Source organism: Sinocyclocheilus rhinocerous, unplaced genomic scaffold, assembly GCF_001515625.1.
Source record: "Sinocyclocheilus rhinocerous isolate Xijiao unplaced genomic scaffold, SAMN03320098_v1.1 scaffold1409, whole genome shotgun sequence".
In the NCBI taxonomy this organism is placed as follows: Eukaryota; Metazoa; Chordata; class Actinopteri; order Cypriniformes; family Cyprinidae; genus Sinocyclocheilus; species Sinocyclocheilus rhinocerous.
The window spans coordinates 202,253-216,262 of NW_015650351.1; the positions used below are offsets into that span (position 1 = coordinate 202,253).

General features: G+C 35.2%; 1 protein-coding gene across 1 annotated transcript; it reads left to right on the forward strand.

Moving 5' to 3' along the window:
* Positions 1-3,765: 3,765 nt before the first annotated feature.
* On the forward strand, positions 3,766-13,084 carry LOC107711797 (CUB and sushi domain-containing protein 3). Its single transcript, XM_016516849.1, has 12 exons — positions 3,766-3,935; positions 4,663-4,869; positions 4,959-5,055; positions 5,293-5,366; positions 5,692-5,877; positions 7,867-8,055; positions 9,428-9,616; positions 9,712-9,897; positions 11,006-11,102; positions 11,549-11,622; positions 11,777-11,956; positions 12,615-13,084. Exons 1-12 carry the CDS (start codon positions 3,884-3,886, stop codon positions 12,794-12,796), a joined length of 1,713 nt encoding a protein of 570 aa, XP_016372335.1. The 5' UTR covers positions 3,766-3,883; the 3' UTR covers positions 12,797-13,084.
* Positions 13,085-14,010: the final 926 nt, after the last annotated feature.

Here is a 14,010-nt window from a genome sequence, read left to right on the forward strand (position 1 = left end):
ACACTTTCTGATGTTTTATAATAGAAATATGACCCAGAGAAAATGCCCTCCAAAGCAACTGTATGTGCCGACAAGGCATACTGGGCATGTCACAACTTAAATATTTTACAAGTTCTCAAAAAATCGAGCACGTAGAGGGAAAGATCAATTCATTCTGTAAGGAAATCCTGCATTACAACATTTTCTGATGTTTTATAATAGAAATATGACCCAGAGAAAATGCCCTCCAAAGCAACTGTATGTGCCGGCAAAGCATACTACGCGTGTCATAATTTTGTTATTTCAATTGTTCTAATGCAGGACTGCGTTAGAGAATGAATTTATCTTGCCCTATATGTGCTCCTTTTTGTGACAACTTGTGAAATCATAAAGTTATGACACCTTTAGTATGCTTTGTCGGCACATACAGTTGCTTGGGAGGGCATATGCTGTGGGTCATATTTCCATTATAAAACATCAGAAAATTTTCTAATGCAGGATTTTGTTAGAGAATGAATTGATCTTTCCCTTTACCTGCTCAATTTTTTGAGAACTTGTTAAATTGTTAAGTTATGGCAAGGCCACTATGCTTTGTCGGCACATACAGTTGCTTTGGAGGGCAATTTCTCTGGGTCATATTTCCATTATAAAACATCAGAAAGTGTTCTAATGCTGGATTTCGTTAGAGAATGAACTTATCTAGCCCTCTACAAGCTCCTTTTTTGAGAACTTCAGAAATAATACAGTTATGACTCGCCCATTATGCATTGTCCACATATACAGTTGCTTGGAAAGACATGTTCTGTGGGTCATATTTCTATTATAACACATCAGAAAACGTTGTAATGTGGGATTTCGTAAGAGAATGAATTTATCTTGCCCTCTAAGTGCTCATTTCTTTGACAACTTCTTAAATAATAAATTAGTGTCATGCCCATTATGCTTTGTTGGCACATACAGTTGCCTGGAAGGGCATGTTCTGTGGGTCATATTTCCATAACAAAACATCAGAAAATGTTGTAATGCAGGATTTTGTTAGAGAATGAATTTATCTTGCCCTCTATGTGCTCTGTTTTTGAGAACATTTGAAATAACAAAATTATGACATGTCCAGCATGCTTTGCCGGCACATACAGTTGCTTTGGAGGGCATTTTCTCTGGGTCATATTTCCATTATAAAACATCAGAAAATGTTCTAATGCAGGATTTCGTTAGAGAATTAATTGATCTTTCCCTCTACGTGCTTGATTTTTTGAGAACTTTTTAAATTAAGTTATGGCACGCCCACTATGCTTTGTCGGCACATACAGTTGCTTTGGAGGGTATTTTCTCTGGGTCATATTTCCATTATAAAACATCAGAAGTGTTCTAATGCAGGACTGCGTTAGAGAATGAATTTATCTTGCCTTATGTGTGCTCCTTTTTGTGACAACTTGTGAAATCATAAAGTTATGACACCTTTAGTATGCTTTGTCGGCACATACAGTTGCTTTGGAGGGTATATTCTCTGGGTCATATTTCCATTATAAAACATCTGAAAATGTTCTAATGCAGGATTTCGTTAGAGAATTAATTTATCTTGCCCTCTACGTGCTCCTTTTTGTGAGAACTTGTGATATCATAAAGTTATTACACGCCCAGTATGCTTTGTCGGCACATGCTGTTGCCTAGGGCGCATGTTCTGGGGGTCATTTAATCAACAGCACATCAGAAAATGCAGTAATACAAGATTTTGTGAGACAATTAATTAATGTATATATCTCTTTAATCTTTTACAGTAATGGATAAATTCCAATAAAGATCTAAAATGACAAAACCATTACAAAACAGCTGCAAACAATATTATCTTTTTCCATGCATACAGGCTACATTGAAAAAGACATTGAGTAAGGCATGGAGCTTAAATAAAAAAGAAGAACTCTGCCTGAATTTGTCACGTGCACCATTTATTGAAACATACATTACATTTGTACAAAACTATATTTTTACTGTTCAATGAAACCTGCTGTTCGTAGCCTGCCCTTTTTTGTGCAACTGTTCCTTTAAAAAATACAGCCAAAAGTACTGAGGGGGAGGGGTTAACAACCACCCAACATTTTTAAGGTGGAACGGATAGTTTATGTATAATAATTTATTTTATTTCAATACTATAATTAACTGTAATTAAAATGTTTACATGCTTTTTTAAATATATTTTTCTAATTATTAATTTATTTTTGTTTAATGTAGCCAAGCATTTTTGGTGAAAATGATACAAAAGACACTGAAAAGAAAGTGAATTTTATTTTTATTTATTTTGTTGTTGTTGTTAAGATTTATTTTTGGAGTTTTTTCCTTATTTTTTTATTCTTTCCTGTGGTTAATGGCTGGTTGAAGTTGTGGAATGATTTATGTTTTAATTTCCTTCGTAGTGGCCACAGTCACACAAACAGCTCTGGTTCAGACTGGTCTGCCATGATGTGGAAAGTGAGGGTTGTTTGAGCATCACAGCCACAACATTGGACAGTTTTGTTCCCACAGCTCTGGAAAATAAGTAATGTTTCCTTTTTTTGTAGAAGATTCGTAGCTTGTCCTAACGTCAAGTGAGTCATTAATATTGTTAATAGTTGTTAATACTGTTTAAGAAGTGATAAATGGGTGGAAAATAAATATTGTCATTTAGTTTTCGGCTGTATTCTGATTTGAGGATGTTGAATTCTTGAGAAAATTATTCCAGTTTGTCGTTTCCTGCAATTTTGATCCAATCATGTTCTAGGCAAGACAAGCTTGCAAACACATCAAAGTTGTGGCACATTTTGTCTCCACAGTAAGTTCTTCAAAACCTGAAGATGGAAAGGATCTGTCAGGGATGAATGACAGAAACTGTGACATCATGTATTTAAATGGCACTCCACCCGCAACGGATGGAGCAACGTTTATGTCTTCTTAAGGTGGGGTTGTGAGTGTTTTGACCCGTCTTACTGGCCTGACCTCAAATGCCTGCTTGCCTTATCTCTATTGCAGAGATTATTGTTATAATAATAGTCATATCAAAAGTTTTGTGTAGACTGGAAATATTTTGTGCTTCTGTTAGGACTGCTCGATCAAGAATGACGCCAAGAAAAATCTTCTGTATCAAGATCTCATCTGTGAATCCAAAATGTCTCAACGATAACATAAATGTTTAGGCTGTTGCAAGTAAAATAAAACTTCCCTTTATTGTTTTAAAACCGTATATTGGTATATTTTGATCGAGTTGCTCTCATTTTCTCCTAGTATTATTTTAACATCTCGTCTATGAAGATACAATGTATGACTTGGAGTATGAAGGAGCGATAATTCACTAGGTGGAAAATCCTAAAGACATTAAAGAAGCATGTATGAGCTTGCTTTAATGATATGTTGCAAAACCTTTACCAGTTCTGAACTACAGTAGCGATTGCCATCAAAGAAAAAACGAAGTATTTAAAAGAAATTAAATTAAAACATTTCTGTTTTCTATGTTTACATTTTCTATGAAACCCCTATATAACGTATAATGCATCCTAAACTAATTCATTGTATATATTGTGTGTGTGGGTGTGTGTGTGTGTAATGTGTGTACAGGTTTATATATCCTGGTGGGGACTTAAACCTGAATACACACAGACTCATGGGGACTCGTGTCACGGTGGGGACCTAAATTGAGGTCCCCATGGGTACAAAAGCTTATAAATCATACATAATTAGTTTTTTTGAACCAGACATGTGTGTGTGTGTGTGTGTGTGTGTGGTGTGTGTGTGTGGTGTGTGTGTGTGTGTGTGTGTGTGTTTATACTGAAAAGAAGGCAGGCGGAGCTCATGACGACAGCGGGCTTCTGTTATAACTAAGCACCGTTTGTTTTGGTGACAGTCTCCTTCAGTTCCTCTGCAGTTGTCCTTGAATATGGCGCTTGTTTGGAGGAATATACTCATACTTGTGTTTGCGCACTTTGTCGGTGAGTAACTTTTAAATTTAGCATTAAATGTCTACGCGACAAAACTGGATCGTATAATAAACAAACGCTCGATGTGGCGCGTCGCGTCTTCATTTGACACGCAGTACCGCTATTCCAGCCACTTTATAAATGAAAATATTTTATTTACACATATGATGTTTGAATTAAAGACTATTCATTTTACTGGTTATGTGTTTAAATAGCTTTAACCAGCCTAATGTCTAGTTTGATGGGCACCTGTAAACTGACAGGCTGGGTCATTTAATTTAAGTAATCCTTTATTTCTAAGCAGTTTTAACAATATTAAATGCTACTGGATGATACAAAATGCATTCTGTGGATTCATATAGGCATAAAGTTAAACATTAAGTTCATAGCTATAAGTCTAGTAGGTGGAGTTGGTACCTTAGAGGTTTTTTTCTTTAGCCACACTTTTAAAATAGATTTCCCACCACCTGGAGTCATACATTGCATAATATCTTAAAGTTACAGGTCATACTGCACAGTTTACATTCAAAACACTCCGTATGGATTATTCTCCTTTTCACAGACTATCAGTAGCATCATATTGGTAACTGAAGTGATTTAATAGCAAGCATTTGTTATTTTTAGTGTGACCGCCAACATGCATAATAATGAACAAAACTGTTGAGGAAAATGATATAACTGCATTCTTGCTCACCGTTATTTTTGTTGTTGAGCTGTGCTTTGAAACTGTCCATTTCAGTGTCTCAAAGACGTAGTCCCATTCGATGTGGCGAACCAACAAAATATCCTGACAGGCATCTGCTCAAAAAATATCTCCAGAAAGTAGAGTTCAATGATGGAGAAAAAGTGTTGTATACATGTGCCCTGGGTTACGAACCATCAGCAGGAAGTCGAACATCACAGTGTGTGCATGGACAATGGACAACCTTGAACATGAAATGCCAAAGTAAGATGCATCTGTTTATCTGTCTCTAAAATATCTCTTTTATTCATTCATTGTACCCCACGTTTTCATATTTTCTCATTTATTCTCAGAGAAGAAGTGCAATGCGCTGGGTGACATAGAGAACGGGCAATACAATCAAGAAGGGCGATCATTTGGCGATAAAGCCATTGCTGTGTGTAATGAAGGGTATTTGAATCTTTTTTTTCTTTTTTTAAGTCTGCAGTCCATAAATTGGTGAAAATATTGATAATAAACAGAAAAGGTAGAATAAGTGTAGAGTTGCTTTACTTTTTGACTTTGTTCAGCATCCATAGATTGCTCTAGATCTCCCACTACTTAATGGTTTACTAAAGCAGGCCAATAATGTTTCCCTTTCATGACGTTAATGTCTTTTTTGCTCATTAATATTGTTTTCTCATGCAGATATATTTTGAGAGGAGAAGGAGTCCGGATGTGCACGGAAAAAGGTTGGAATGGGATGGACCCCATCTGTGAGGGTGAGTTTAACCCTTTGTCATGTTAAAATCATCACAAAGATTTGCCTTATTTTTATTATAACACTCCAAAGTTTCTAACGGTCATGCTCCTCAAAATACTGTGAAAAAGTGTAATGCAGTAGCCGTTTCAACAGACTCTTACAGTGTATTAGATGTAAGAGGATTGTATGGCGGTAAATCCCTCTAAGGTTGGCTTCCAAGATTTGTAGAAAACAAACTGGCTCTGCAGCTTAATGTTGCCCTCTCATGGTGGATTCTTGTAATTGATCGTCAGAAGTCATGATTTTGGCACAATCGGTTGATTTTTTCCCCCCTTCTGGTTTAGTGTCAAAGATCATCTGTTCAGCACCTGCTGTGGCAAACAGACAGATAAAACCTGGAGAAAGGACACAGTACACACCCCAAGACATTGTAAACATCGTCTGCAGTGAGGGATTTGATCTGATTGGCTTGCCACAGGTCACATGTGGAAGAGACGGCCAATGGCAAGGCTTGCCTGTGTGCTCGAAAGGTATTTTATGCTGTTTTCACACTTGGTTTGAATGCTTAGTCTGAACCTGATTTCAACTCCACTTCTTCCTCCAATGATGCATTTCAAGAGATACAAAGAATTAATGCTGCTCTCTGAAAGCAGTTTCTTGAACTAAACTTCTAACTCGACTTCTAACTGCTAATTTAATAAATGTGTTGAATTTTAACATTGGATAGATGTTGAATTTTGTTTTGAAATGAAAACTGGGTTGATGCCAAAACCCAACGTTGGATTCACTGAAAGTTCTAACACTGGACAGGCGTTGAGTTTTGATTTGAAATGAAAATCGGGTTGATGTCAAAACCCAACGATGGATTTATATCAACTTCCATTATTGGACAGACATTGAGTTTTTGTTAGAAATAAAAATTTGGTTGACCTCAAAACTCAACGTTTGCTCAGTCAAATGTCAACATTGGAGAGACGTCGCATTTTGGTTAGAAAAAAATACAGTTGTCGTCAAAAACGTTGGATTTACTTAAACTTCCACCACTGGACAGACGTTGACTTTTGATTCAAAATGAAAATTGGGTTGATGTCAAAACCCAGCGTTGGATTTATATCAGCTTCCACCATTGAACAGATATTGAGTTCTGGTTAGAAATAAAAAATGGTTGATTTTAAAACATCCACCATTGGACAGACATTGATTTTTGGTTGGAAATGAAAATTGGGTTGACATCAAAGCCCAACGTTTACTTGATGTCAACCTCCAACAATGGATGGACGTTGTGTTTTGGTTAGAAAAAAAAATGCGGTTGATGTCAAAACTCAACGTTGTATTTACTTAAACTTCCACCATTGGACAGACGTTGACTTTTGGTTTGAAATGAAAATTGGGTTGACATCAAAACCCAACGTTGGATTTATATCATCTTCCATTCCATCGGACAGATGCAATTTAATGATTTTTTTTTACTGATGATAAAATGGGTGAAAAAGGAGCACCTGTTTTTGAAGGAGTCATATTGTATATTTTTATTATTCATATTCCCCCCTGAGATCCTCTTATAGTTTGAATGAAAATGTTCTACCCTCTCTATCACCTATATTTGATCCCTTTTTTTTTTTTTTGCTGCTGCTGCTGCTTAAAGAAACAACCCATTCGTGAATGTGAATTGAGCAACAGTGCTGAAATGTTTTAGCAATTTAGTGTCAATAAATGCTTTTTTTTGGGGACTGAGAAGAAACTTTTTGTATATGTATGTGTTCATAGCACACACATTAAGTTCTGTTATCTTAAAACTTATCTCTTTAAATGTATTGTGTAAAAATTCACTTCAATTCAGTCTTTCTGCTTTTTTCCCCCGCCTTTGCTGATGACCTCAAAAGGTCAGTTTTTGCTCTCAAGAGTTGCTATTCTCAAGACTTGTCGCCCTCCTAATTTGGGAAAAAACTGGACAGTGATAGAGCAGAATTCTAATTACATGCTGAGAGAGTCCATATCTGTCACCTGCAATGAAGGATTCATCGGATCTGGAGTTTTCTGAACCATTTTATCACACAAAAGCTGATCATCTTCAATATTGTGAATACGGACTCATTTTAACCTGATAACATTAACACCTTCCAAATTTCATCCCGATGAAGAAGAACATGTTCCTAAATAAATTCATGAACCCTCCAAATTGGAACTTTAAAACCTTAAATGTCACATAAAGACACATGCTTAAGATAAGAATGCCTGCATGCATGCATATGAATGTCATTTTAACCTGATAACATTAACACCTTACAAATTTCATCCTGATGAAGAAGAACATGTTCCTAAATAAATTCATGAACATGAAATTTTTCACTACAAATAATTATTAAATATAATATAAATATAATATTTTTTTACTCCTGTACATGCTTAAGATAAGAATGCCTGCATGCATGCATATGAATGCTAATTGTGTTTTTCACTACAAATAATTATTAAATATAATATAAATATAATATTTTTTTACTCCTGTTCATTATCAGTGATGACCTGTTCAGCACCTGCTGTGGCAAACGGGAGGATAAGACCTGGATCTAGGGTGTACAAACCCAAAGACTCTGTAGACATCACCTGTAGTGAGGGCTTTGATCTGATTGGCCCAGCACAGGTCATGTGTGGACCAGACGGCCAATGGCAGGCCTTGCCTGAGTGTCGCCTGAAAAGGATTACAGGTACATTAAAAGTCTGTGTGTGTATATTTTTTGTTTTTAGCTTTTAATGACAAATTTCTATCCTCTCTGTGACCTTTATTTTATCCTTTTTTTTTTTTTTCTTTTGCTGCTGCTGCTCCTTTTTTAAGAAGCAACCCGTTCGTGAATGTGAAATGAGCAACAGTGCTAAAAAGTTTTAGCAATTTACTGTCATTAAATGCTCTTTTTGGACTGAGAAGAAAGTTCTTGTATATGTCGCCTGTGTGTTCTTTGTGTTCATAGCACACACATCAAGTTCTGTTATCTTAAAACTAGGGATGCACGCTATTGGATTCTTGCCGATATCCGATATGCCGATATTTTTCAACTCATTTTGGCCGATACCGATATATTTCCTTTTGTTTGGAAACAACACCATGCCTCTCCTGTGTGGAAATAATAAGCAAATTATTATTTTTTTAAATTTTGGTTAGTTTTTAACAAACTTATTTGTTAGAATTAAATAAGCAACAATGAAGTTCTTTTATAATGACAGTACATGGAAGCTTTGAAAATAACTATAAATAAACTATATATCAATCGTTGCATTTTTTTTCTTCAAAAAGATGCAGTAGTAACCTTAACATTTTATTTTAAGATTTAACATTTGTAGATGGTCTAAAGCAATATTATTAAAAAATATAACATATTACACATTAATGAATAAATCAGCATATATAAAATTATTACATTTACAAGTGTCATGTTTGTGATTTAAAAAAAAAATTAATGTAAGCTATAGCTTCTGACCTTTAAATCAAAACATACTCATGATTTTACACAAACAGAAACACAGTCTAAATGTTATTTGTGTATTTTACTTTAATTTTATTAGAAGTAGGCCAACAGTGCCCCCTACGGAATTAAAACTCCTTACTGAGCAGGCATTAGGACCCGGGGGAGGCTGCCGCTGCACGTGCTATTACTGTTTATTTTATCACACATGGAACTTAGGTGCAATTTCAGTTTAAATGCAGCGATCCAAAACAGTGAATCTAATCTTGCTTCAAGACTGAGCCACACTGCTGACGTGATCTAATCGCTAGCACACCCTGAGCACATACGAGTTAACGTATTCCTCTTATCGGCAAGACATATCGGCATAATTTTTCATATCGGGCCGATGCCGATATGTACATTTAAAGCCATTATCGGCCGATTCCAATATCGGTCCGATAATATCGTGCATCCCTAATTAACACCTTCAAAATTTCATCCTGATGAAGAAGAACATGTTCCTAAACAAATTCATGAACCCTCCAAATTCGAACTTTCAAACCTTGAATGTCACATAAAGACAAATAAACTACAAATAAAAGCAATAAGAACATTTTTTACTCCTGTTCATTATCAGTGATGACATGTTCAGCACCAGCTGTGGCAAACGGGAGGATAAGACCTGGATCTAGAGTGTACAAACCCAAAGACTCTGTAGACATCACCTGTAGTGAGGGCTTTGATCTGATTGGCCCAGCACAGGTCATGTGTGGACCAGACGGCCAATGGCAGGCCTTGCCTGAGTGTCGCCCGAAAAGGATTACAGGTACATTAAAAGTCTGTGTGTGTGTGTATGTATATATAGTCTCATAAATAAATATGGTACTTTGGCATATTGAATACAGCTTGGTTCTCTCACAGATAAATGTGGTCCAGCTCCATCATACCCTCATGCTTTCCCCAGAGACGAGTCCTCCACGCTGAAAGAGTATCCGTCCGGTGCTCGCATTCGCTACAAATGCAGTATAGGATACGGGCGGGTCAGAGGAAGTACCAGTATACAGTGCCAGAACGGCCAGTGGACAAACCTGCAGCTCCGATGTGAAAGTACGCCAGAAGACTTTTAACTTCATTTGCTCCCACTTTCTATACTGAAGAATCTAAGGATTATTAGTTGCTGAGAGAGCAACCATACATTTGTGGTGTTTTCATTTGTTTTATTTAGTAATCATTTAATTATGTAATGCATTGAATAATATATTCATTTATCACATATGTGACCCTGGACCACAAAACCAGTAATAAGGGTCAATTTTTCTAGCGATGCATATTACTAATCAAAAATTAAGGTGTGATATATTTACGGTAGGAAATTTACAAAATATCTTCATGGAACATGATCTTTACTTAATATCCTAATGATTTTTGGCATAAAAGAAATATTGACAATTTTGACACATACAATGTATTGTTGGCTATTGCTACAAAATTTACCTGTGCGACTTATGACTGGTTTTGTGGTCTAGAGTCACATATAATTCATCATTTATTAATTTTTATTATATTACCTAGTTTTATCTGTTATTTGCCTTGCTCTTGCAATGCTTGCACTGCAAAAAAACAATTTCTTTCACAGTATTTTTATCTTGTTTTTCCGTACAAAAGATTCTGGAATCAAGATATATTTACTTGAGAAGCAAAAAAACTTAAGATATTAAGTCTTGTTTTCTAAAAAAAAAAAAGATCAAAATTAAGTGACTTTTTGCTAAGAACAAAAAAAATGTATATCTGCAAATGTGGTCAGAAAAATACATTTAATTTAATAAAAAGAATTTCACGTGTTTTGATGAATTTTTCAGAAAAAAGTTATATAAAGTAATATAAATTTTGTTTCTCAAGTAAATGTATCTTGATTTAAGAATGTTTACTGTAGATATCTGTACTGGAAAACAAGACAAGTACTGAGGAAGAAAATCATTTTTGAAGTGTGCTATTGTTTAATCTTATGATTTTGTGGTTTTAAGGGATATTTGTCTTCTAGAGTTAGATGAGAGAGAATGTCTGCTTTTCAAGGTTATTAACATCACAAGATGATGATGTGAAGCAGTCGTTTTTTTTTATTCAGTAATCTGATAAAATAACACTTGTTGGATTTATGCAGGTCATGGCTTTTCTGATGTGTTGGAAGAATCTAACAATTTGTTTATATCAAAAGGGAAGAAATGTGGATCTGCTGGAGAGATTTTGAATGGCCAGTTCGAGTACACAGGCGTGTCATTTGGAGATTCGGCTACAGCCGTCTGTCAAGAAGGGTGAGATACAGCAGCGATTATAATACAAGTGCATTCTCACTTCTGTTTTTAGATGTAGAGGAGTTTGTTTCTTCACCAGATTTGGAGAAATGTAGTATTCCATCACTTGCTCACCAATGGATCCTCTGCAGTGAATGGGTGCCGTCAGAATGAGAGTCCAAACAGCTGATAAAAACATCACAATAATTCACAAGTAATCCACACCACTCCAGTCCATCAGTTAACATCTTGAGAAGTCAAAAGCTGTGTCTTAATGATGGATTTGTTTCTTACAAACATATTTTTACTATATTAATTGATGGACTGGAGTTGTTTGGTTTGGGGAACCAAAATGGTTCTTCTATGGCATCACCGTGAAACCCATTTTTAAAAATGCCAAAAGCCAAGATACTGTCATGTAATCAGACATTCATCCATCTTTTTTATTTTTTAATGGCTCTCGTTAGGTATGAGCTGATCGGCCCAAAAGTGCAGATCTGCAGGGATGGAGGCTGGGACGGAAGGAGCCCTGTGTGTGAACGTATGACTGTTTTCTGAGATTTTGTTCATGTTTTTGTTAATGTTGTATAGCTTGAGTTCCAATATTGCAAACCAAATGCCTATGGATTTAGCTTGCTACTGTACACAGACACTACATCTGTCTCATAGATGGATGATATATGTGTGTTTTGCAGCTGTGCACTGTCCTCCACCTCCAGAGGTCAAGGGCGCTGAGATGTTTGACCCCATATATGACCATGTTCCCTTCGGTCACGTGTTGTCCTATCACTGCCGTACTGGAGCTCTGATCGGTGAGAGAGATATTTACTGCACCAAGAGCGGCACCTGGAGCGCTCCTCCTCCTGAGTGCAAAGGTACACATATAAAGAGTGGTCATTGAATATTGACCATAAGACTATATAGTTGTGTATTTCAAGATATTTTAGGTTTTTAGGTAGGGAAAGATAGGTTAAAACTATCTACTAACTATAACTAGTTTCTATTCTGCACAATGTTGATTTGGTGGCCATATATTCATAAAGGGCTCATCGTTTTTTTAACTCTCTGGAGAAATTTTATTTGTTTAATTTGTAATCTTTTTTTTTTTTTTACTGTCTATTGACTTTATGTATTTACTTTGTATTTTTTTTTATTTTATGTATTTTTTGATTTTTATTTGTTATTTTTGTATTTTATATATTTATTTTATTTACTTATTCCTTTTTATTGATTTTATTTATCTGCCTTTTATTTATTTTATTAACTTTTTTTTTTAAAATTTACTTATTTACTTTATTCACAGTTTATTTACTTTTATATTTCTCTAAAATATAATACATAGATAGAAAAATGCCTAATATTGGCAACAAAAACCAATTATATATATATATGTATGTGTGTGTGTATTTGTGTATATACAATCAAATATTTCTGTGGTCCCTTTATCACAAAATTTACATTAGTATGTTCTCTCAAATTAATTGTCAGACATGAATGCATAAATGAATTGACACTATTTGTCGTGCTTTTCAGGCACTTTCTGTCCTAACCCACATGTGCCTGGTGGATCAAGAATGAGGGGTTTTAGGGCGGTCTATAAATTCGGGAACACCGTGACAGTCGCCTGCAATCCTGGTTTAAGGCTTATGGGAGAGAGTTTTGTCACCTGTGGCCCAGATGGGGAATGGATTCCAAAACTTCCAGAATGTGTGTAGAAATCTGCACATGGAGCGATGAAACAAACAAATATTCAACTGAAAGAAACAATACAGCTAGCTGTCGCAAAGTCATAATTAAGCTTATTTCTGTTCACTGTATTTCATTAAAATGAGCAGAACACTATTTAGTATGTACTCCGACTATTTATTGTTGCAAAAGTAGCACTCTGATTTTTTTTTTTTTTAACAATTAATATTTAATATTTATATATTTTCTGTTACTCTACAGCATTATGGATACTATTTTTATAGCTTGTTTTCGTTTATATATATATATGTATATATATATATATATATATATATATGAAAAAGACAAAGAACATTCAGTGTAAAAAAAAACAACAACAACGAGAATGAGACCAGAAAAACTTGGTTATTTAATTTGCACAAAATTGGCAGTAAGCAACTAGCCTAATGTTACCAAAAGAAAAAGAAAAAAAAAATCCATATATACTGTATGGCTACTTCTGTGATAAAGTGTGCTTTACCCTAAACTCTTAAAATAAAAATGGAAAGTGGTTAGCGTTTAAATGTTTCAGTATTTCAATCTCGTTAAAAAATATATGTGTTTAGGGCAAGGGTGTAACTTTGGTTTGAGAAGTGGGGGGGACACAAAATGGGGGAAAATGTTTTCGATTTGAATCCCATTTCCTGCATGTACATACATTTAGGGACTATGGTGATACAAAATCCAGGAAATAATTAGAAGTATTTAACTAACAACAGTCTATTACCTAGCAACAGTGTATGTTAACGTTAGCTCAGTCTACGTAGGCTAACATTAACAGGTGTAGACAGAAACAAACGTACGGTGGCCGAGAAGTGCTAAACAAATCACAATTCTGAAATCACTGAGGCATTTTCTACAAAAACTTATTTTGAGGTATGAAAGAACTGTTTTAATGCTTAATCTTATGTAATTGAGTTGTTGATTTGATATTAATATTAATGACATGCGAAGTGATTGTATACAATCCACGGAAGAAAGTCGGCCATAGTTTATGACAGAAAGGTGATGTTATTTTCGGGCGATCTATTCTTAATATATTAGTAAAAAAAGATGTATTCATTTATGTCCTTAATATTTTACTCTCGCAACTACTTTATGAATTATTTTTATGAATATCCTTGAGGCTATGCTATTCTGTTTAGCTAATCACGGTTGATGAGATTGCAGGCGAGTACACTGCTGTGCCTATAACAACGACCTT